This window comes from Dermacentor albipictus, chromosome 2 (assembly GCF_038994185.2).
Source record: "Dermacentor albipictus isolate Rhodes 1998 colony chromosome 2, USDA_Dalb.pri_finalv2, whole genome shotgun sequence".
Lineage (NCBI taxonomy): Eukaryota > Metazoa > Arthropoda > Arachnida > Ixodida > Ixodidae > Dermacentor > Dermacentor albipictus.
Genome location: NC_091822.1, coordinates 51,809,533 through 51,833,289, shown reverse-complemented (window position 1 = coordinate 51,833,289; position 23,757 = coordinate 51,809,533). Strand labels below are relative to the sequence as shown.

At 44.2% G+C, this 23,757-nt stretch overlaps 1 protein-coding gene across 2 annotated transcripts in view; it reads left to right on the top strand.

Annotated features, from left to right (window-relative positions):
• The first annotated feature begins 2,348 nt into the window (after positions 1 to 2,348).
• Positions 2,349 to 23,757, top strand: part of LOC135904325 (uncharacterized) — a 35,511-nt gene continuing 14,102 nt past the window's right edge. Inside the window, exons 1-3 of one of the 2 annotated variants that reach the window (XM_065434946.1) lie at positions 2,349 to 2,486; positions 9,678 to 9,989; positions 22,301 to 22,437. In XM_065434946.1, coding sequence (XP_065291018.1) covers positions 2,361 to 2,486; positions 9,678 to 9,989; positions 22,301 to 22,437 — 575 coding nt within the window. In that variant the 5' untranslated portion in view covers positions 2,349 to 2,360. The remainder of the gene's footprint in view (positions 2,487 to 9,677; positions 9,990 to 22,300; positions 22,438 to 23,757) is intronic. The other variant, XM_065434948.1, reaches the window with a different exon arrangement.

Here is a 23,757-nt window from a genome sequence, read left to right as displayed (position 1 = left end):
CTTTCAGCTTGTGAGGAACCGTAAAGCGAAACGAAGAAACTACAGGGTCTACCTGTCTTCAGGCGCGTCGACAGTGGCACAAACCGGAATGCTGCAGTCAGTACGACCCTGTTTGTACCCGAATTCGCTACCCACAACCTGAGGTGACTGAACAGACGGTCTCGGTGCTGCTTGAAGCGTGACGCGAAATTAGGTCACGGACATCAGAGTGAATACACGAAAAAAAAAGGTCTTCGCTATGGACGTTGTACATCAGACTGCTCTGAGAACTTTGAGCAAACTGACAGCATGAAGGCCCACTCGTATAGTCCACTGGACAGTGACACAACTACTGGTCGCATCTGCGACGTTGACGTCTCCATCTCCAGCGCTGACTTCCCCATTCTAGTGAAGCCAGATGTTTATGGCTTCGCCATAACTCATTGTTTCCGACTCGGGACAGCCCGCTGTCGGAAGGTAATACTCACGGGCGAACCTCTTCCTTCATACGTCAGGGTGGCTCGCTTAGACTTATTAATTTACACCAAATCCCATTTATCCCAAGGCCTCTTCAATGCCGCCATTGAATGAGGCTAGGACGCGTGAGCTCTGTGTGCGAGACTACGATAGTTTGCTCGCGCTGCGCTGAGCCCAACGCGGCAGACTCCTATGTAGCCACGGTTCTCAAATGCCCCAACTGCATTGCCACAATATGAAACGGAAAATGGCAGTCTTCGTGCAGATGGTGGGAGACCGTTGGTTTTGTCGGGAAGCTGTTGCGACCGTTTGAAGGCGCCCGGAACGTCGCTTTCTGAATTCACATAACGCATATGCATTTGTGAAGAGCGCGGCACACTTGCAACTTCTCTTCTTTTGCACGCTATGCTTGGCGGAGTCAAGTCGTAAAACGCCACCACTGAAGTTAGGCCCGCATTATCAAAGCTACAGCCGCTGTCACAACCGAAGCCACAACCGAAAGCCACAGGCGATGTCACAGCTGAAGTCACGGTTGAATCCACGGCCGGAGTCGCTGTCACATCAAATGATACAACGCACCGCGGTAGAGTCCGCTGCGCCGACTCCGGATAAATTGCCTAAAGAAGACTGGCAAGTGCTTGTGATGCTTCAATCCCGCATAAATACCGTTCGCATACTCTTAAGTAAGTTGCATACACCGTGAACGAAGTGCAAGTGCTGGATTATCTTAATCCAGTACATGCAAGTCTCGAGTAAGCACCATGGCTGACCCGCAGCCTCCTATTCGCGCAACGACCACTGGCCTTTGGTCATCCAAGATGCCTTCAATGCCATCCCCAGTTATGGAACTTTGTAGTCACGGCGCTTTGCTGCAAAGAGTGATCACTTCCTTCCTCTTTTCCTGTTTTTCTTCCCCTTTTCTTTTCCCCTAGGGCAGGGTAGCTAACCGGACCCTCGTCTGCTTGGCTTCGCCGCCTTTTTTTCTCTTTTGCTAGATCTCTCATCTTCAGATACTACTGTAGCCAATACATTAAAATCATTAACCCCTCCAAACTTACGTCTGTTGGAATTGGTATGGGTTCCAGGCCACCGCTGTATATTCTTAAATGAAATTGCTGACACACTGGCGCGGATATCTCGTAATGGACCAGTTATGTCCGTTATGCCTATTTCGGCTTATGGCTTTTTGACAAGGGTTAGAAAATTTTATGTATAGCAGGATTCCACAAAACTGAACATCGAAACAGCGGAATTTGATCATTTGCTGTGTTCACCAGACAATAAATTGTGTTGCACAGGTAAAATAGAAATCTCTATAACAATATTACGCTGTCCCATCCCACCATTAAATTTCTGCCCATACAGGGTCCACCTGGCACCGTCCCCACTGTGTCCTACCTGTCAGGAAGCTTAGCACATTGACGTCTTTCTACTAACATGTCATCAATCGAAAAGTCACTGTAAGAAATATGAATATTCATTTTAAAAATTCGGTATTACTAATGCTCAAAATATCCTTTACTTCGGGACTTCTCATTGGGGTTTAGCTACAGGAACGTCTTGGTGGCCATTTGCGACTATCTCTGTGATACAAGAAGGCTAATATCTGAATTCTCGAAATCAATAAGATGATAGCTCATGAAATCGCCGATTGTGTGTTTGAAGTTATTCTAATACCACTAAAAGTACTACAAAATAATTTGTTTATATCTAAACACATTTATGTTTATTTTTGTACCTGCCCGGTAGCTCTATTTCTTAATTATTCCAGACGTTCTACCTCATCCTGACTTTCGTTTTAGTTTTTCTCCCTCCCTCTTCACGGTAACCGTTAACCACCGGCTTCTGGGCCAATCCCGCATAGTGGGTAAGCACCACAAGTGAAGGAACAAGCAAGCAATGCTATGGCCTCCGCAAAGACAGGACTCGGCCGTGAGGCCGTTGTGTCAGACCTTTTCAGTGGCAGCGCCCAAAAGACGGCTCCAGAATCGACGCACTGGATCTCGCCGGGGCCGTTCAGCGTACCGGAGGTGAGGAGCGGCTCACATCGCGCATTTGACAGCAATTTAACTTCAACGAGTAGCGGTTTCCGTTAGGTGGTCCTCCGCAGTTATTTGTTGTAAAAGTGACGCAGCACTGGGTCAAAAATTCGGGCACGAAATCTGAGTACTTAATCATTTTTTTGAGAAGCATGCGCATATGGCGAAAATGAATAATGGGGTTTTATGGCGCAATGAACGGGGAAGGTCAAAGAGAGCCAGAAAATGGAAACGGTGAAGTTGATAATGTGGTCAATCTCAGAGGGTGTATGTGACGCGCCAGCAGAAGGGGCTAAAAGTATTCGCTGTAAAATGTGTAAAATGCGTGTTTAAATAATATTATTAAATTATACATAGGGCGTACAATGCTGTATTAGGCGAAAATAAAAGACGCGCTTAGAAAAGCTGATATACTAAAATGTGCGACTTGCTTCATCAGGGCTCTTCGAAAGTAAGGGCCAGGGGCCCTATAACGGAAAACTATTCCAATATGTTTCTATTCCAATCTCCTGACGTCAAATTTGCGTAACCACCGACGCAAGCACCGGGCGGTCACGCGCAGGGCTGTCCGAACAGACCTATTAAACGCTCACCTCGCTCATAGGAGATCACTTTTGTTTGCTTGAAAAACGAATAACATTGCCTACACTGAGCAGCTTGTCGCATCTAATTGGCTGACAAGAGGCGAGGAGAACAATCATGTGGAGAGGGATTCACTGGGGCAGAGCCAGTGCACTGAAAATCGATAACCGGATGAAGAGGGTGGTGCCGGCGTCTGCGATTGGTCGGCTTTCCCTTACTTAGCTTGGGGTGGGTGGTCGAAAATCACGGCGGCATGCAACGGAAGCTTAAGAATGACGCGAAAACTGACCCTCAGCAAAGAAGAGTTGGCAGAGTGAGGTGGTAGACGTGCCGAAAGGGCTCGAAAACGCTACACGGCCACGCAAGAAGCTTTATTATATGCAAAGACACCCATGTTCTTCGGCAGGTGCGAGTAGCCAGCGTCTCAGCGATCGGCGGCAGCCATCTTTTATTCCTTTCGGAATGGGGCAGCCTGCGACTATTCCGACGAAAATTCTGTTTTGTTCGGCATATTAATGCATCTTTATCGCGTACACGTCACTTTGACGCGGTGAGTTTGTGCAGTTTTGTGACGTCGCGTTACAGGCAGGTGAAGTGGGTGTAGCCCGAAAACTTTTTACCAATAGCCGAGGGCTAATGGCGAAAAGGGGTCGAATCAGAAATAAGTGTTTTTCTTTTTTCTGTCAAGTCATGCATAATCAGTGCGTACACATCATATCAGATGGGGAGGTATCGCGGTTTTCGTGACGTCGCGTGACCGACAGGTAAAGTGGGCGTGGTCGAAATAGGTTTTTGACCAATCGTGGAGGGCTGACAGCACAATTGGAATAGAAAAGTTTGGAATAGTTTTACATTATAGCGCCCCTGGAGGCGTGCGCTATACATAACGCTACTATCGCAACAGCGGCTTCTCAAGAGAGGCTTCGCTACGAATTCTTTGCGCTGATAACATGTAGTAAGCGGACTTTATTTCAAATATCAAATTCTGATTTCGTGTTGAATAGTGGTTCATCACTATCAATCATTGCTGGATGAAGAAGGAAAATGGTCTGTACGCTAGAGGAAAGTGTTTTTCCCCCCTATCAGCGTCTGCTTCCCGGCAGTCTAGTAAGACGTGGATGACCGCCAGCCTCTCACTACATTTACCACAGATCAGAAGTTATTCACCACTCAACAATAGTCGTGTGTGCCGTACGTGTGTCCTATACTGAACCGAGTTAAGAGGAAATCGGCTTCCCTTGAGTTCATTGTTGGTGGCCATATACCCAATTGTTGTTTAATTAGGTGAAATTTATTACATGTTTGAGCATCCAGAAGGTGTTGCCAATAGCTTCCCAGTTTTCTTCGGAGGATAGGTTTCAAACATATATATGTGACAGCTATGGGATCATCGCGAGTTTTCGTTGGTGCAGATGTTGCGAGTTAATGGGTAACAGTATTACCCTGAATGTCTCTGTGGACAGGAACCTAGTATATTACGCTGCGTTGTTCATCTGCTGACTGGGGCACAGAAACGAATATAGCTCAACTGTTAGAAGATTTCCCTGCTTTGATAGCGACATTAAAGCTCTAACTACGCTTAATGAGCCTGTAAATATAATTGCGTTCTCTAAATTTATTTCCATATTATGATTTACAGCTGACAATAACGCATAGGCCTCAGCCATAAAGATGCTCGTCAGTGGGTGAAGATTGCCTGATTCCGAAAATGATGGTCCAACTGCGGTATAAGACATGCCCGCAAGTTACTTGGATCCATCTGTGTAAACGTCCGTGCATTAGTACTTCGCCTGCAGTTCGCGAAAGGGAATTCGAATGTGTTTTCGGGGAGCGTGCGTCGAGAATCCTGCAAATTATATGCCACATTCTACGATCTCCCAGTGCAACGTTGGTAACGTCCTTCCTCAGTTCTTCAGATGGTGTTCTAGAAACGAGACAGCCATTTATTCACTAAGCCTCTTAACACGCAGCGACAAGGGTTCTCTGAATGTCGGGTGGTTAACAGCGTAGCACACGTCGTCATTTACAGCTGCGTAGCAAGGATGTTCAGGGTTCGGATGCACTTTCAGGAAATACGCGGGGATACGGTGAAAATGTTGCGGGAATCAGGTATCACAAGAGGTAACGCGACCATACCAGAAAATAAATGCTAGATGCTTCTAGGTTGTGTTCTATTGCCAAATGCATTGCAGCGCTGGTTATATTAAAGGAAGCACCTATTGTGTCCTCATAAACGAAATTATTTTTCCGCTCTAATCTCTAACTGACGTTGCATTTGAAAGGCAGATTATCTTAATCGCTGCATCTTCTCCGTAATATGTCTCGAGCTAACACTTGCCCTATGCGAAACATTGTTAGTAAGCATAAGTTACGGTAGTTTAGGGAATGTTCTCTTTTTACGACTATACACTTACGGATGTACGGATTACCAATTTCTATACAGAAAGATTCGACGAAAGCCAAACAGCTTGTGGCTGTCTATCATCCAGCTTTACCGCCCGATCACTCAGTAATCATTAAGTTGGTCGCTCTTCTGAAGCAACCAGGCGCGCAAGTGAAGGATGCTTCCATAGCAGCAAGCTCAAGCTTTCACAGCGATACGAGACCGTATAATAGTAGCTTGACTGTAACGTTTATGCATGGTGCGGCATTTACCGCACCACTGGGCGAAAGCTTGTGAAAAGGCAGCTTGTTGCATATGGGTGCTCAACTCATGTGGGTCCAGCTACCATCTACGGCAACATTGTCAAAAGTTTCTTCCAGTTTCCCTATTAGTTCTCCGTTAAAGCCGAAGTTTCACTGCTTCACTGATTGATATGTGGATCTACCAAACTTGTGAAATTTAGCCGCCAGAGCGACTAGCATCGGAACATGTTCCTATGGGTGGGCAGCGCAACCCGGACGCAGAACGAGAGGAAGTACACAACACGAGCGCACACTAACAACTGGTTTATTATTTCAAGCAACGGACTATAATATACAGAAAATGTAAACGCGTGTAAAATGACGTTTGCAAGGGTGTTAGCCTATCTTGCCATTAACAAAATCAGCTTCTTTATCCTGTAGAGTGATAGAAGGCTGGCTGACGCATGCGCCTGAGTTCACATGCATGAAGTAGGCCTCTACAATCTCGCGGTTAATTTGATGCATATTTTTATACAGTATTTCCGTTTGTTCAAACATAGGTTTGCATGAGCAAACTCTACAATGCGCGGCCAGATTCGAACCTGTTTCATTCCTGATCGCACCTTGGTGCTCCCTAAGGCGGATGTTAAGGCAGCGTCCCATCTGCCCAAGTACATTTTGCCGCACGAAAGTGGGATGACGTAGACCACTCCCGCCGAGCATGCCACAAGCTGCCCCGAGTGTTTGACGCAGCATGTAGCTTTGGACTGCTGTTTAGATCTATTGACAAGATTGCAAATCTTGTTTAAGGAGTTCTCTTTGCTGAAAAGATTACTTGAACACCATATTTCATGGCCGTCTTTTTTAACCCATGCCCCATCTGATGTACATAAGGGATGACTGCGTACTTTTTAACTTTTTCGATCTGTCTTTGGGGTGCATCCCCTTTCTTTATTTTCTTCACTAGCCCTTCACATATTGACACAATAATGGATTTAGGAAAAACGGCCTTCTCTAGACAATTGAGTTGTTGCGAAAAGCTCAGATTGGCGAGGTGGTGGCATGACTTTCTAAGTGCGGAACCCAGACACGTCATAGAAATTCCTCTTTTCACAAGTTTTGAGCGTGAAGCGGCGTAGTTTAGAATTGGTTTGCTAGTCCTGGGGTTATAATGCGAACATATATGTTGCGCTGTTAATCTTAACTGCTAATCCAAAAATTGAATTTCATTATTACTGGGTAGTTCATGAGTAAATCTGAGACCCATTCCTTCTTTATCAAAAGCGGCGGGAGTATCTCCAATAACTTTGGAACGGTTTAGGGAGGGGATAACTACCAGGTAGTCGTCAACGACCTGAAGAACTTGATCAAAGTTCCTGCCAAGACGCTCTCGAGTGCCCGGTCAACAGTGCCGAGAAAGATCTCGCTAAGAATGGGTGCGACCTGAGAGCCGATGCAGACCCCCCGCTTCTGAATCATTATTTGATCATCCCAGATAAGGAACGGGGAATTTAAATAGAAAACAAAGAGTTCGAGAACAGACAACTGGGACGCCACTATCATTTCCAAACTTTAACTCGTGGTTTTCCATAATGCAATCTTTGATTGTCTTGATCAGCTGATTTCTAGGAAGGGAATAGTATAAATCTGTGAGGTCGATGCTGAACGCTGTGCATGCTGGATACACCTCTTCTCGTAAAAACCTAATGACATCTTCCGAGTTTTTTACTTTGACAGTTTTTTACTTTTTTCACAGTTCAGCATCGACGTCACAGGTTTATACTATTGCCTTCCTAGAAATCAGCTGATCAAGGCAATCAAAGATTGCAATATGGAAAACGACGAGTTGAAGTTTAGGAATGATAGTGGCGTCCCGGTTGAGTCTTTTCTCGAAATCTTGGTTTTCTACTTAAATTCCACATTCGTTTTCTGGGATGATCAAATAATGATTCAGAAGCGGGGGGTCTGCATCGGCTCTCAGGTCGCACCCATTTTTAGCGAGATCTTTCTCGGCACTGTTGACCGGGCACTCGAGAGCGTCTTGGCAGGAACTTTGATCAAGTGCTTCAGGTTCGTTGACGACTACCTGGTAGTTATTCGCTCCCAAAACAGTTCCAAATGTATTGGAGATACTCCCGCCGCTTTTGATAAAGAAGGAATGGGTCTCAGATTTACTCATGAACTACCCAGTAATAATGAAATTCAATTTTTGGATTTGCAGTTAAGATTAACAGCGCAACATATATGTTGGCATTATAACCCCAGGACTAGCAAACCGATTCTAAACAACGCCTCTTCACGCTCAAAACTTGTGAAAAGAGGAATTGCTAGGACGTCTTTGGGTTCCGCACTTAGAAAGTCATGCCACCGCCTCGCCAATCTGAGCTTTTCGCAAAAACGCAATCATCTAGAGAAGGCCGGTTTTCTTAAATCCATTATTGTGTCAATATGTGAAGGGCTAGTGAAGAAAATAAAGAAAGGGGATGCACCCCAAAGACGGATCAAAAAAGGTAAAAAGTACGCAGTCATCCCTTATGTACATCAGATGGGGCATGGGTTGAAAATGACAGCCATGAAATATGGTGTTCAAGTAATCTTTTCAGCAAAGAACTCCTTAAACAAGATTTGCAATCTTGCCAATAGACCTAAACAGGCGTCCAAAGCTACAAGCCGCGTCAAACACTCGGGGCAGCTTGTAGCATGCTCGGCGGGAGTGGTCTATGTCATTCGACGTTCGTGCGGGAAAATGTACTTTGGGCAGACGGGACGCTGCCTTAACATCCGCCTTAGGGAGCACCAAGGTGCGATCAGGATTGAAACATGTTCGAATCTGGCCGCGCACTGTAGAGTTTGCTCATGCAAACCCATGTTTGAACAAACGGAAATACTGTATAAAAATAAGCATCAAATTAACCGCGAGATTGTAGAGGCCTACTTGATGCATGTGAACTCAGGCGCATGCGTCAGCCAGCCTTCTATCACTCTACAGGATAAAGGAGCTGATCTTTTCAATAGCAAGATAGGCTAGCACCCTTGCAAACGTCATTTTACACGTGTTTACATTTTCTGTATATTATAGTCCGTTGCTTGAAATAATAAACCAGTTAGTCTGCGCTCGTGTTGTGTACTTCCTCTCGTCCTTCGTACGGGTTGCGCTGCCCACCCATAGGAACATGTTCAATCACCAACTCGCCCAGCTTGCCGTCTTAATTTAGCATCGGAACCAGCTCTCTTGCACTTCCAGCTTGTTACTCTTGATTACCAGCGTGTACTCCCGCAATGGCTGAAACGTAGTTTATGACGGATATAACACACGAAGTCCCACTGTTAGCAACGCCGGCGTGGTGGCTCAGACTGCCTTTGTGGGGTCACTCCGGTTCGCGTTATCTACATTAGGTTAGTGCTATAAAGAAATGGTAAGAAAAAAATGCAAATATCGAATATTTTGAAGAATCGGTCGTGTTACTTGTTGAGAACATAATGGCTCGGTGATAGGACGAGGGAACCGTGACTTGACCCAGTTCTATGAAACCCGACAACAGCAGCTTGAAACAGCGTTTACGGTCAGTGATAATCTGATCATGTGGCGTTCGTCGTATATGTAGGAGACATTGTCTTACACTATGAAACCTACGTGTGGAGAGGGGCGTTATTTGGTGCGTGTAATGTTCCTGAAAATGGGCAACTCGCTCTTTGTGAAGTCTGAGGCATTCATCGATAACATGGAGAATGGCTAGGATCTGTCCGCAGTGTGTACACGTCGGTGCAAATGTTTCAGTCAAGCGGCAGTTATTTGTGTCGGTGAATGTTTCCTATTCTGAGCCGTCCTAGGATGAATTTGGTACGGCTATCGCGCTTCAACGGGAGTAGCTTTCTGGGGCGTGCCGACAGCTCTTACTCTGACCACGCTGCGCTGCACTATTGCGTGAAAATAGATGTCGTCAACTATGTGTTTGTGTCTCTCCATGCGACCAGGGCTTGTCTGACGACCGTGCTACGGGCAATGGCATGACCAACCGGTTGTGCATCCTGAGCAGTCCGCTGCTGGTGTGCGTGCGTGTGAGCATACTGGCCGCCGTGATTGCGATGCTGCTGCTGCTGCGACACCTAGGTCGACGAAGAGGCGGCGACGCAGACGACGCGTCGATGTGCCACACCGGCGGATGCGCTTCCATGGGCGCCCTGCTCGCCGAGAGCGCTAACCTGAGCCGGGATCCGTGCACGGACTTCACAGCCTACGTCTGCTCGGGTCGGTGGCAAGACGGCGGCGGTCTCTCAGTACCCGCGGTCAGTACACATTAATCTGCTACGCGAACCGCTGAACAAAAAGAGGAGCTCTGCTGACAGCCGGTTCCCTCCAGTTGCCTTTAGTCTCCTGCCCCAGGCAAATAGTTGACGGCTCGTGCAAATGGTGCCTATATCCCCGCATGATAGTAGGGAAAACTAGGTTTGTGCAGCGGAAATCAGCAGCACAAGGGGGAACACAAAACGAAGCTATTTCTTGTCCGATTTATTTGCAGCGCACAAACTTAGTACTCGAGGGAAATTTACCAAATAGCGCGTGAGTGAATTCTTCTAAAGCATTATAGTCGCCGGTGTGCCCAGGACGACAAACTTGCTATGCATATAACGTGGCTCCGAGTCTGAAATAATCCGTCATACGCTAGCGTGTACGACGGCAGCAACGGCGTACTCTTCTAGAGCTGTCACCAGTGCATGCAATCGACAACGGAAACAGACGGAGCGCAGGAAGTGTATTGTGTCCTTATGAAAATGAACGTTGAGTTTTGGATAGGGACGTCCTGAAGTCCTAATGTGTTATCAGACGGGCATGAGAAATGCATTTTCAAATATTGTTTAGCGCCTCAAGTACGTCAGATGCTCAAAAGGCAATGCATCTTTACATTTCTGATGAGAGGAATATGCAGGTTCTTTTTGGTTATTGCTAATTTTAGAGCACATCAGAGTTTAATGTGTATTATTTCAAGTGCTGAAAAAAAATTTTGGTGGAGAGAAGAGATGGCAATAATGCACATTAGTGGCATTTCATATAGAGCAAATTTTTTAGGCAAATCGCAGTGTAGCATAATGTGCAGAAAATGTGCATTTTAAACCAATCCTGTGTGTTGCCTGCCCAAGCACGATCAAGGCACAGTGTGGAGGGGGCGGGTGGGGGGGGGGTATCAACATTAATTTTTATCACCTGGGGTTTTTAGTGACACGAGAATCGAGGGACACTCTTGTCTCTTGCGCAGGGCTTCCGGTTCACTTCCTGAGAGGACCGGGGAAGGAATTCAAAATGAATTTAAAAAAAACACAGAAAGGGTTGCATTATAGATAATATCGTTGCATACGTTTAGTTACAAGTTGACTCACTGAAGCGTCTGGAATAATTAGAATTAATTAGAAATCACTTATTACCGCACACCAAAGGACAGAATTACAAGCTTTAGAGACCCTACATCTGGAGCACGGCTTTGGCGAAATTCCTGGAAACCCGGAAGTAGACAGTGGAAGTAATGACTTCACTAATGACGTCACACACGAGGTGGCATGATATTTAACGGGTAATTATTGAAAAACAGTTGCCCGTCATAGAATGAACTTCTGCCTAGCGGAGCGTATCTGACGTCACTCCTTCCTCTCGCTTCTCTCCCGGCGCTAACTTGCTCGCTTGTTCACCACAGCTGCGGGCGCGCGCTCTTTACATACTCTGACGTCCGCACCAGAGAGGCCGTGTAAGGTGCACTTCCCCCTCACCCTCCCTCGCTCCTCGCCCGCATATCGTGCCAGGGGAAAGACGTTCGCTCGCTTAACCTAGTTTACACCAATGTCGAGGTGCGAGTGCCACTAAGCGACACCTATGTCAAATATTAGGGTCGCCTACCACTTTTTAGCGTGCACCGAATGCATTTGGATTTCATTATTTAAAATGTTAAAAAGTTGGCTCTCGCGCCAGCATTTATAACTTACATTTAGTTCACAGTAATCACACAATGTTTGGCAATCACATAGGACAGAGCAATGAACCAATTAAAAATAAGAAGATATGAAAGATCCTGTGATCACAATAATTAGATAACAGAAGAACATTTGCTTCTGATAAACATGTATTACTATAATATGAAGCCATATTAGAAATTGTACGATAACTATTTTTGATAGTTCATTGCACAGGTAACTGTATAAGTAATGAATGTACCAAATTTAACTTTAACATCTTTTTCAGTAACAGAGATAATTTTATTGGCATATGAAAGAACTCCATAAAAATTTTAGCAGCTAACTAAATTTAAAATAGAACAGTCATTAGAAGAGTGAGCACTCTTAAAATTTCCTCTTGATAAAGTCAAGAAAACGATGACAGACATGAGTGTAAGCTAAAGAAAAGTGTCGGTGCATCTATCCTTAAGGAATGATTGGCGTCTCAAGCGCTATTAGCAATACCTATCATGGTTTCGGGTAACTTCCGAAACTTTTTATATATTGATTATTATCAAAGGCAGAATAAAGCCAGTAAGGCATAGCCAGTCAGCTAAGTTGGCATCAAAGAAGCTTATTCAGGAGTGGCACATACTCAATGGCAAATACCCTATGATTTAATTTGGCATTAAGAGGTTCATCGGTGAACGACACATGCACAGTGACAAACACCCAGCTGGCCTAATTGGTGTTAGTTTTGACACATAACCAAGAGTTACCTAGGCAGTGACCCAAGTCGGTCCGAAGGCTGATTTTGAATCTAGATACCTTATCAAACAACCCAATGACCCACGGTGCTGGGAAAGAGGTTAGGAGCTGACAAAGACCTCAACTGAGTGAATTTCACAAGAATTCTAATAGCATTAAAATTTGAAAATTTTTACCTGCCCATTCATTTTTGACGGAGCAAACGTACACGATGAATACGTCTGGCGGTAAATAAGCTTTCCTAGTGTTTCGTAACAGAACTAGAAGCATTGATTAGGTGGCACCTCCCTACATTTTCAAGTAGTTAAACACTATCAAAAGTATGTTTACTTGAGCTATAGAGAACTGTCACATACTGGTTTCAAAAAAAATTAAAATATGCACCAGTCATCAAAACATGTTTACCTATTTTCCACCTAGTTTCATAAATTATCCTTAGCATTCTCATAAGAACTTAAACGTAATGTACAAAGAAACAAGTGTAATCTCCAATTTATTTAACATAGGTATACGTCTAATCGCTCTTTCGTTTATGAACAAAACACATTTTTGTTCACTCAAGCATGTTTGGTAGGTTGCCTTGTCATGCTCGGAGTGTTCTGGAACAGTAAACTTGGATGGACTGCAGCGCTATAGAGAATAGCTTAGATAGATCCCTATGGAATGATTGAGCAGTGCTACGGCTGGTGGTAAATAAAAAAAAGCTTTTAAAAAGACTCATTCACAAAACAAGGCAAGATTTATTTCCCCACATTTAAACTTGTGCGGAAAGTAATTAATAATCGCACAAAAATTCGCACAAGGCATGAGTCAATAGTAAAAGATAACACTTGGGCTCGAAAGTTCAAACAAGCCCTTGACATATAAAAGCCGGTTCGTCATATGTAGATACATTCACATAATTTTGATGCGTTCCGCAACATACAACGAAAGCACATAGGTAACACCAAAGCATAGCAGCTATCTAGAAAGGAAACCGTGTAAGACTAGATTAGGCGTAAACATGCAGGCTGTGAATTATTACCATTGTACAGTGTACATGCCTACATAACTCGTCCCTTTGCATTCGTTAATACAGTTGGTGTGGGCAATTACAAAACTGCAGGTCAGCATTAAACAGTTGGTAGCAACATTAAAGGGAAAAAAATGCGTTGTGCTAATTTAGGTAAATAAAATAAAATACAAGAATGAAATGGCAGAGGCATTTAACAGGGGCATAGCTTAACGAAAAAGAGAAAGGTTGCCGGAAGTACAGTCAATGAAAGAGAGGACTGAGAGGATTGACATGTTCGCTCCTGTTTGCTTTCATCAAATGGTATGTGACGGCACATTAATCCTCTACCGATGGTGTACGGGGTTTAATGGCGCAAGCGCCAATAATGGCCCAAGAGTGTCAGGAGATGCTGCAAGGTATTCCATGGTGCGATTAATGACAAACGGAAAGATGTAACATGGCTCTAGAGAGGCCTAAAATGTTCGCTGCAAAATGCGTAATATGTACTGTATATGTATTATTTTGTAACATGTGAAGTGTGCTATGAACCTTACAATATGATGCGAAGTAATTGTAAGAATTAAATGTACGAATATTCAGGCAACACTAATGCTTCACCCAGGCCTTAGCATGCAAGGGCAGGGGATCACGTGCTCTCAGTGTTGCAATCGCAGCAACGACCTCCCATAAGAGATCGTGCTACGGAGCACTTTTGTGTACAACATGCAGCAAACAAGGATCACTTTAAAAAAAGCTCGAACTGCTTCGCTATCCACAAGCGAGTCATCGCCTACGAGCATTGCTTGATGAAGTGGAATTTGATGACGGTATAGTAAAAGAAAGTGTTTTATTACGAGAGCAATGGTATGCACTCTCCACGAGCATTTATACCGTCACCGTGATGTTGCGTATAAAGTCCGAGGGAGGTAACATCGTCGCCGCGCGCCGTATGCTGTACGTGCAAGCGGAAGCGTGTGAGTATAAGCCGACGATAGCTGCTCAATCCTGCGCGCGCATGGGAGGACAGCGAGGAGGAAGCGCGCTGTGACCCGTCGCGCTCAAAGCGCCGGGTGGAGTGAAGGGGGGGGGGGGGGCGTTCTGCTCTGGCGCTGCTTGGAGATACTCAGATTATTTTATACATACCGCCTACTTAGATAACTATTTTTAAATCAACTTCTCCATTCTTATTATCAGAAGAAAAGTGTCATTGGGAACATTGTTGGGCAACACGATAAACTCCATATACAGCTTTCTGTTGCTCAAGACTTGCTAAATAACAGTGTTTTTCCGAGCGTCAAAGAAGCCCGCGAATAAATGCAAAGTGCCTCAAGCGGCCAGTGGCGATGGAATTTTGTGTGTATTCCCGTGTTTCTTTCACGCTCAGAGAAACACATATGTAGCACGCATTGAGCCACAGAAAGCGGTAGCAGGAGTTTGCCATGTCGCATAAGAATTTGCAGATTCACAGCTTCCATATCGTTGCAATAAATGAGAAGTTGAATAATTAACCCTAATTATCTAAATAAACGGATTGCAAAATGTATTTAAGTATGTCCAAGCGACATTACCTTGGTTCTGTTCAGCTGCGTAGCAAGTGCATATTTTTAAAGTTTGGCTCAACTTAAAACACCCTGCATTCTTCATGCGAACAAGGTCGCCTGTTGTAGACACACATGGTGCCAACTAAACAGACTACACATTAATACTGCCAAATCTAACTTCGTGATCTTCTCAGCTAAACAAAAACATATCTCAGTGTATCCATCGCTAACCTTTGCTTCCAGTGCAATTTATCCTGCTGTTAGTGTACTGTTTCTTGGCGTCATATTAGATAAACACCTAAAATTTGACGAGCATGTTTTATCTTTAACAAAGAAGGCAGCATATGGAATTAGAATATTAATTAAAATTCGCAATTTCTTTAAAATGAAGACACTCATCTCCCTCTACTACGCTTTTATTCACACGCATATTAATTATTGCATATCATCATGGGGAAACACGTATCCCACACATTTATCTCCACTACAGCATACACAAAATCAAGCAATTCGCATCATTACACGTAGCAGCTACACATCGGAAGCATCTCCATTGCTCAGATCTAACGGCATTTTATCGTTACAGAAATTAAATAAATACTCACTTGGACTACTTGTTTATAAATCTGTTAAAGGAAAGCTCCCATTCCCTATAATTACTACCAGCCAGTATCCATATTCCACGTCTACCCGTTTTGCTTCTACCAACAGCTATTTACTACCAAAACCTAGAACTAATTATGGTAAATTTACTACTAATTTTTCAGCCACACTACTTTGGAACTCATTACCGTGTCATATTAAGATATCCTCTCATTTTTACACATTCAAGTCAAACCTTCGTAAATTTTTGCACTCAATATAACAATGTGATCGTTATCATTTTATTAATAAGTGCTTTGTGTCGTTAATGTTTTACAGCGTAAGCAAGTGACTAACTTAATATGGTGTCTTTTGTGTTTTTATATAGCTGCTTTGTATTTATATATCCTACTCACTTGTAATGGGAGGTCCCATGTACAGTCTGTTGACTATGGGACCTCCCTCTGTATGTATGTATAATCCCCATTTGTAACCTTATTAATATGCAAATATAGAACTCTTGAACTCTTGAACTCCCCGAAAGCACATTGGAGAGGGTCTAGGACTTTGTTGCTGTCCAGAACCCAGATCGAGCACCGGTTCACTATTTTTTGGAATAGCTTGCAAAGACAGCTTCTCAATGGTATTGGACTATAATTACTGACTAATAATGGGTCCTTGCCTTGTTTAAGTGCGGGGATGATAATACTTTCCTTCCAAGAAGATAGAAACTAGCCAGCTGCCCACATGACATTGAAACGGCTTAAGAGCGTTCTTAGAGTTTCAGGGTGTACGTGTCTAATCATTTCGTACATGACACAGTCGCCACCTGGTGTCGAGGTGTTGCAACAATTGAGAGATGCCTGAAGTTCAGCGAGACTAAATGGTCGATTATATGCCTCATTTTGCATATGTTTGCGTACGAGGAGGTGTCGTTCTGCGCCTTTTATTACGTCAGGAAAGGTTCGGTGCAGTCTGATAAAATAGACATATATTCAAAGTGTTAAGCCAGAAACCTTGCCTGGTCTTCTAGGCTATCACCTTTTTTTTTTCCAAGGTGAGACAGTGCGACTGGCGGCCTTGCAATTTACGAGGGCGAATAAGAAAGCCTTTGCCCCTATATTTTATTAGCCAAAATTAGGTACATACTGCTAATTGCAAATATACCTGCTATGCTATGTACCTTACACTATTTTTCCACATAGTCTCCACACTGGTTCAGATATTTGTCCCATCGCAGCAGTAAATTTGAAATGCTTCTGTGGTATAATTCGTCCGGCTGACTGTGGAACCACCGTTAGGCAGCTGTCTTGGCTTCACGGCCTTTTGCCATGTCACAACACCACCACCTACCACATCTCAAGGCCAGACACCTTTCCGCATACGTGCGCTGAATTTACCTGTAGAATTTGATGGTCCTTTGTCCCTTGCATTATAGAAAACGAATCGCACTTCGTTGCTAGTAGACCTTGGACGTGTGAAGCGCAACCCCATCTTCATAGCTGCGCTGTGCCGCGCAGCTACCAGCAGAAAAGGCCAGCCTGGTCCAAGAAAGGTGCTCCACTGGAAATTGATATGTCAACTTCGCATTTAGAGCCATAATTTTCCTAAAAAAATATGGGGGCAAATAGTTTCTGATGTACCCTCGCATTTACTCTGTTCCATAGTTTTATCTCGTCGGTGTGAGAATTTACACTACAAAGGTACTTCTTCTAACTATCTTTCTTAGCATTTCTCCGAGTTCTTCCAAAACTACCTAGAACATGTTAAGGCCTGTTCACTCTCCCCGTGACGTCACAGACCTTGCCTGATGTTGCGACAGGGAGACACAATCGCTGGTGGCTTCGGAAAGCAGATATTTCACTTTGCGCACAAATTAAAAAGAGGTGATCGCGACAAATATATGCACCGCACGCCGTTGGCCGTGCGCCGTGTGCGGCTTAGCCGTACTTTAAGCAAGGGAAATCCTAGGGGTTGAGCCGTGCGGGGTGTCCTGACCTTTAATGCCCCCGCGGCGTAGGCAGCACAACTGTTTGGTCTCTGCTTTACGCAGACGGCACCTCCCGACTTACCCGCCTGGATCAAATCGGCGGCCACTGTTTCCTGTCCTCCTCTTCAATTTTCGTCTTTCTCTCTTACTATCAATCTGTCCAGCCTTCGGCACACTTCGATATTTGTGGGTGGCAAGGGCAAGGGTTCACTTCGTAACATTAGATGTGGCATGATATATATATACATATATATATATATATATATATATATATATATATATATATATAGATATATATATATATATATATATATATATATATATATATGTGTGTGTGTGTGTGTGTGTGTGTTTGTGTGTGTGTGTGTGTGTGTGTGTTAGGATATAGTAGTCCCGTGCAGCGTTCTTGTAGGGCTTCTGGGTGGGCGACCGGCGTTACTGCCGAACGTTGCGGACAATCATATGACCACTTCTTTCCCACCGGTCGGGGACCGTCTACTGAAAAGAGGGCGCCATAATGCAAACTTCTTTTTCACGTAATCCACAGTGAACACCCAGGCAAGTCAGTAAGAGTACTCTCGCCCTTTCTAGAGGCCAGATCGCTCAATGATCACATCTGCCCAGGTTAGAAAGCAACAAAACCCGCAAACGGGCACTTGTTGAAAGCTATAAAATGAAACAGCAGGAGAAACTCTCCAGCCTCAAAGTGTTTGGTGAATTTGCCATCACCATCTAGCCGCACCGTTCTAGAAATACCGTTCGGACAGTAATCCCCGAGCCAGACTTCATTGTCCTAAGCAAAATTGAACTCCTCGAAGGGTTGAAGTACCAGAATGTTGCCAACATGCAGAGAATAAAAATTAGGTGCGACAACAAAGAAATCCCGACCAAGCACCTTGTATCAACCTTTGAATGTAGCACCTTACCTGATACGATTGAAACAGGATACTGCAAGGCACGCACATGCCATTACATCCAAAATCCTCGTCACTGCTTTAAATGTCAAATATTTGGATACGGAACACACAGCTGCTTAGGGCAACACCCATGTGCTCGATTCGCTGCCAACGACCACTCATCTGACAACCGCAATGCCGCAGTACCATGCGTAAACTGTGATAGTGGGCACAGTACATATTCGCGAGTATTCGCAGTACATATTCGCAGTACATATTGCCGTGGATCATCAATTAATAATTCGGCGATCCTGGATCTGCACTCCTCTTTAATTATTGTGCAAGGGGAACGACTCTGTAAGAGCTGCACACTTCGGTAGTATAAAATAAATGGTAGAAGCACTACGCAGGCATCACGCAAATAGACTTATCCTGAAAAGAGGAACTCAGAGGTCACAGAGCACCTAGAAGCCACACATGTTGAAGATATCAGTGAAGCGCTCTCTCCAGTAGGCGAGAGCCCTCTTATACTCGAGAGAGAGTGGAGACGGAAGGCACCCTATGTTCAAAAAAAAAAACGTCCGCAGGATTCTGAACAACATGGAGACACGCATGTATTCGTACGTTGGCCACCCTCAGGCATCGACCTCTGCAGGACAAAAAGACGAAGCATTTCTAGTTAGTTGACGATATGTCCCTGATGGAAGGGGTAAAAAGAAATTTGCGGACGCTGCTAGTAAGCAAAAGAAATGACAAATCCTGAACTCGGCACCAGATTCTTTGTTCAGAGAACAGACAATGAATTACTTGGGGCCTCGGAATGGCACGTGCGTGAAGCAAAGAGATGTCGGGCTTACAACTCCTTTATTTCCGATTTTGAGGCGTCTATGTTAATCTTTCCGAAAACGATTAGCGGCGAGGGTTTGGCGGCAAGGTACATTGGCCAACGCGGAAGTGCGCGCGTCTCATCATCAACCATGTGGCGTCATGGCTGCTTTTATTTGCGCGTTTCGTATTGAAACGATAGCTGTGCCGTATGTTCGCTTCACGCATCTTTCTTGGGGAAGTATGAGCCATTGCACCTGGCCCTGCATTCCACTAGGATTGGTCCACCGGGTTTTTTGTCGACGAGGCGGACGCGGAAAAATCCCGGGATCCTAGCCTTAAAAAACTTGTCTGTTATAAAAATTCTACCATTGAACTTTTTGGAACTGCTCGACGTCGATTTCCGGTGCCACAGGATCACGGAAGGCATATGAAGCTCCGCTTTAGCAATCTCTTCGTCAGACACGACGTATACGTCTTGTGGGCGTTGCTTGTAAAGTAAAAACATTCATAGCCAGGATCGTTTGATGACATAGCACTGATAATACTGCAAACGCGCAAGAACAGGGTATACACTGGATATAGAGAGTGGGGATTCTGACATGCAAAAAAAAAACTACCAGTTTGAACAAAAAGCACTTACATCTTACAATCTAACGCACTTACAGGGGATTATTTATAGTGAAACGAGAGGTACTGGCGCAGCTACTGTATAGACATCGTGGTGTCGTGGTAGTAGCTGCAGCGGGAAAAATATGAATGTTTTAATGATTTCACGTGCGCTCCGCTCAGGATAGTACTCGATATTGGCGACACTCTGGCGTTTTAGCCGTCGCAGTGACTCAGTGTCTACGGCCTTCTGATGCTCAGCACAAGGTCGCGTGTTCAATTTTAATTCCGACGGCCACAATCCACGGAAGCCAAAGAAATGAAAATGTCTCGGCGTAAACGTTCCGGCATTTGCATGGTATCGTGCTCATACTTCGCAAATGCCGGGCCCACGAGAGCCCGCGATATCGCAAGTAAGGAGCGCGAGTTTTGAATTTAATTTTGCAGTTTTACACGCAAAAATCAGCATTTGACTATGAGGCACGCCATAGTGGGGGACTACGCGTTATTTTTTAAGGGATATTTAGCATGCGCTCAATGTACGGGACACAGGCGTATTTTTCATTTCGCGCCCATTGAAATGTGGCCGCTGCGGCCGGGATTTCATCCTGCGACCGCGTGCTTAGCAGCGCAACACCATAGCCGCAAGACCACCGCAGCAGGTAACGAGAGTAAGAAAATTATTAATGAATGAATGAATTTATTTACATAAATGTACAAGTTTATGGAGGATATAAGGAAAAAGTTGCACAGGAGCAACTTGACTACTCCTTAAACCTCGTGACAGCAGCAACAGAAAGCAACACATACCGATATGGTAACTGGCCGATGGGAATTTGAACGTTGTAATGAGATTGTGAATAGATCTCTTGCATACTGCTGACGAAGCGCTGGAAAGCTGGGCACAACATGCGCATGAAGATGGTCAGTGACTTCCGGTTAGGGCAGCTTACATCAGAGAAGGAGGTGTATATACATTTTTGGCTCTAGATCTAGGTCGCGGGTTCGTTACCGGGAGTGGCAGCCGCATTTTCATGCAAGCGAGATACAAATAATTCCCTTTGCTTAGATTCGGGTGCACGTTAAAGAACACGAGGTGGCTGTGGTTAATCCAGAGTCGCCCACTACAGTGGAAGACTGGTACAAATTAAAAAAGAAATAGAAAAGCCTGGCAGTACCAACAGCGCGATCTCAAAGACATTATTTTTTTTGCTACACCTCTAGTTTCATTTATGAGTATCTGTTCTAAACGAAAATATTTCAAGCCTTACTATGGGTAGGTGCATGAAGTCGCCAAATATTGATAGTTTTGCCTAGAAGAAAATTGCGCGAGAAAACGAACTCCGAATTTTTGGCCACACGTTCCCGAAAGTAGTTTCTTTTTATGTTTAAAAGTGGGTGATTACGAAAATTTCCACACACCCATGGTATACAAATAGAATAGGCGAATAGGGCAGATCACGCCGGTGTGCACCAGGGCGCCCTAGGAAAGACGATGATTGGATGAAACGGCGCATTCGAAACCGGTGCGATTGGACGAATTCACCGTAAGTATCGAATATCGAATATTATAACACAGACGCATACATCTATTTATAGCAGGGTTATTTTTGGGTAATTATGCAGCCTTCCTGTACTCATAGTCCAAAAAAATGACAGCAGTCTTGGCCAGAGTATCACGGTTAAATCCAAGATCACTAATTGCCATTAAAAAATGCACTAGTAGCCTGTCATCGCCTTTATGTCCTTGTTACAAGCAATCGTTTGAGAAATGAATGGGTGTTGCCTCAAATGTTTTTTTTTCACAAAAGCGTTAACTGATTGTCGAAAAATATCATAACTTGTGCCAATAAGAAAAAAAATAAAAGATCCGAAAGGATTTGCGTGCCATGAATGCGTGTAAAACTTCGGTTGTAGCGTAAAATATAACAAATGATATTTAAGATTAGACTGCCAAAAACTTTAAATGTCAGACTAAAAGCAATATGACCTCATTGTCAGGTATGTTTCCGCCCCTAAACCAAAAAAAAAGCTTTCGTTATCTATTTTGTTTCTGCCTTCCTTTGAGAGATTTTGTTGTTGCTTGACATGGTAATAATTTGCGACACTTCATTTAACCGACGGAGAACAGCAACATGACTTTAACGATCGGTTGTTTCGAAATAGTTGGTTAGTTTTGAAACTACCGAATAGCTTGTTTTTCAATACAAATATTGTTTCACAATCCATTCGCATTCGATGCAACGAATACTCGCCAACACCTGTTCATGATATAATTTCTAATCTGCTGGCGCCGTTTACTAACGGCGCCGTAAGCATGGTACGAAAGCTAATATTGCAGAATGGAGAAGCCAGACATGAATGACATTGGTTGCGATACATCAATCATCGCTAATGTCTATTTCTTGCCGAAGCACTTTTATTGTTGTCCTTACCCCATGTATCTCAAAATTTTGTCTCCATGGATGAAGCTGGCGGTGCTGCAGCAGGCGTGGGCTCGTCGCATGCACGAGGTTTTGGAAACGCGGGCCACCAGCTCACGTATGATTGGAAAGGCAGCTCGCATGTACCGTTCTTGCCTATACAGGGGAAAGGAAGACGTAAGTAGGTATGTGCTAGAGCTATACGTTGACTATTCTGGGCGAGATGTTTTGTTTCTTTTTATTTTAATTGCTTCAGGGTGCAGTGCAATCCAGCGCATCGCTGCTCTTGACAGCGTTAGCGACTGCCAAGGAACCCTGCATACAGCTCTCTTTTTATTGTCACATGCTGAAATCATCGAAATCTTCTTTCGACTGCGTTCGCTGCTACGAAGGCGATCCCTGCTATCTTTTCGGCGCGGCCATTTGAACATATCCTATTTAGCCGAATAAGTTTCCCTGTCAGGATTCTTCGACCAACCTTGTCAAGAGGGCATGATGCCACGCATATGTAAAGAATGTGGTGGCAACAAACTAGAAAGAAGCCCTCTTTACCAATACTTCATAGATATACAACTTGGCAGCAATAGGAAAGATTATGTTCAGAAAGAGCAAGTTACAGTTCCATAATTACAGGAAAATAATAAACGAACGATTGCACTATCTCTGACCTTCAACGCACTTGTTTAGTTTAAGGCTTCCTTGACTTCATCCGGATTCAGAGCCTTGGCGAAGTTAAAACTTTCCCCTGTCCTGTTGTTTCAAAGAAAGGTTGGTCCATTCCAATGCGATTTTTCGGCTCTTGGCAAAAAGCCAGTATTTCTTTGGTTCTGTGTAATGATGATTTGTGCATTTTATTGGCGAAAGTGACAGATGTGATCAAAGAGCGCCAAACAAACGATAATGAATGAATTGTCGGTGGTAAAACCTGGTAAATTTCACTCTTCTGAATGGCTGATGCAACATGTCTGTAGAGAGGCCTGAAATTTAACCACTGCGAAGAGTGTAAGACATATGAGTATTAAAATAATGACAATGACTAGGGCTCTGTATAAAATTTATGTTACAAGGAGATGATGTATTAAGCATGTGAGAAACAGTAGCACTCATACCTCACGAGCGAGCCCTAGAAGGCAAGCGCTGGGAGGCGCATGCATTAGAAGAATGTCATCGCAGCAGCAGCTTCGAATGAGAGGATGTGCTATGAATCTCTTGCGTTGTTAATAGTGCACCATCTTGTAAAAACTACAACTACCTTACTCTCAAAATGTGGTTTAATCATAATGCCGAAAAACATACCCGGTGGAGGCAACCGCGTTGGCTTTATGCTGGGGCGAAGTACTCTTTTTATTGAGCTTCTACTTCCCGACAGGCTAACAAGATGTGAAAGTCCACTAGCGTCTCGCCAAATTTATTGCGGACAGGAGGTTGATCACCGGTGAACAGGTAGAAGTAGGTACCATGGGTGTGGCCTATCCTAAGAAGGCAGAAAGCAACTTCAGTTTGTC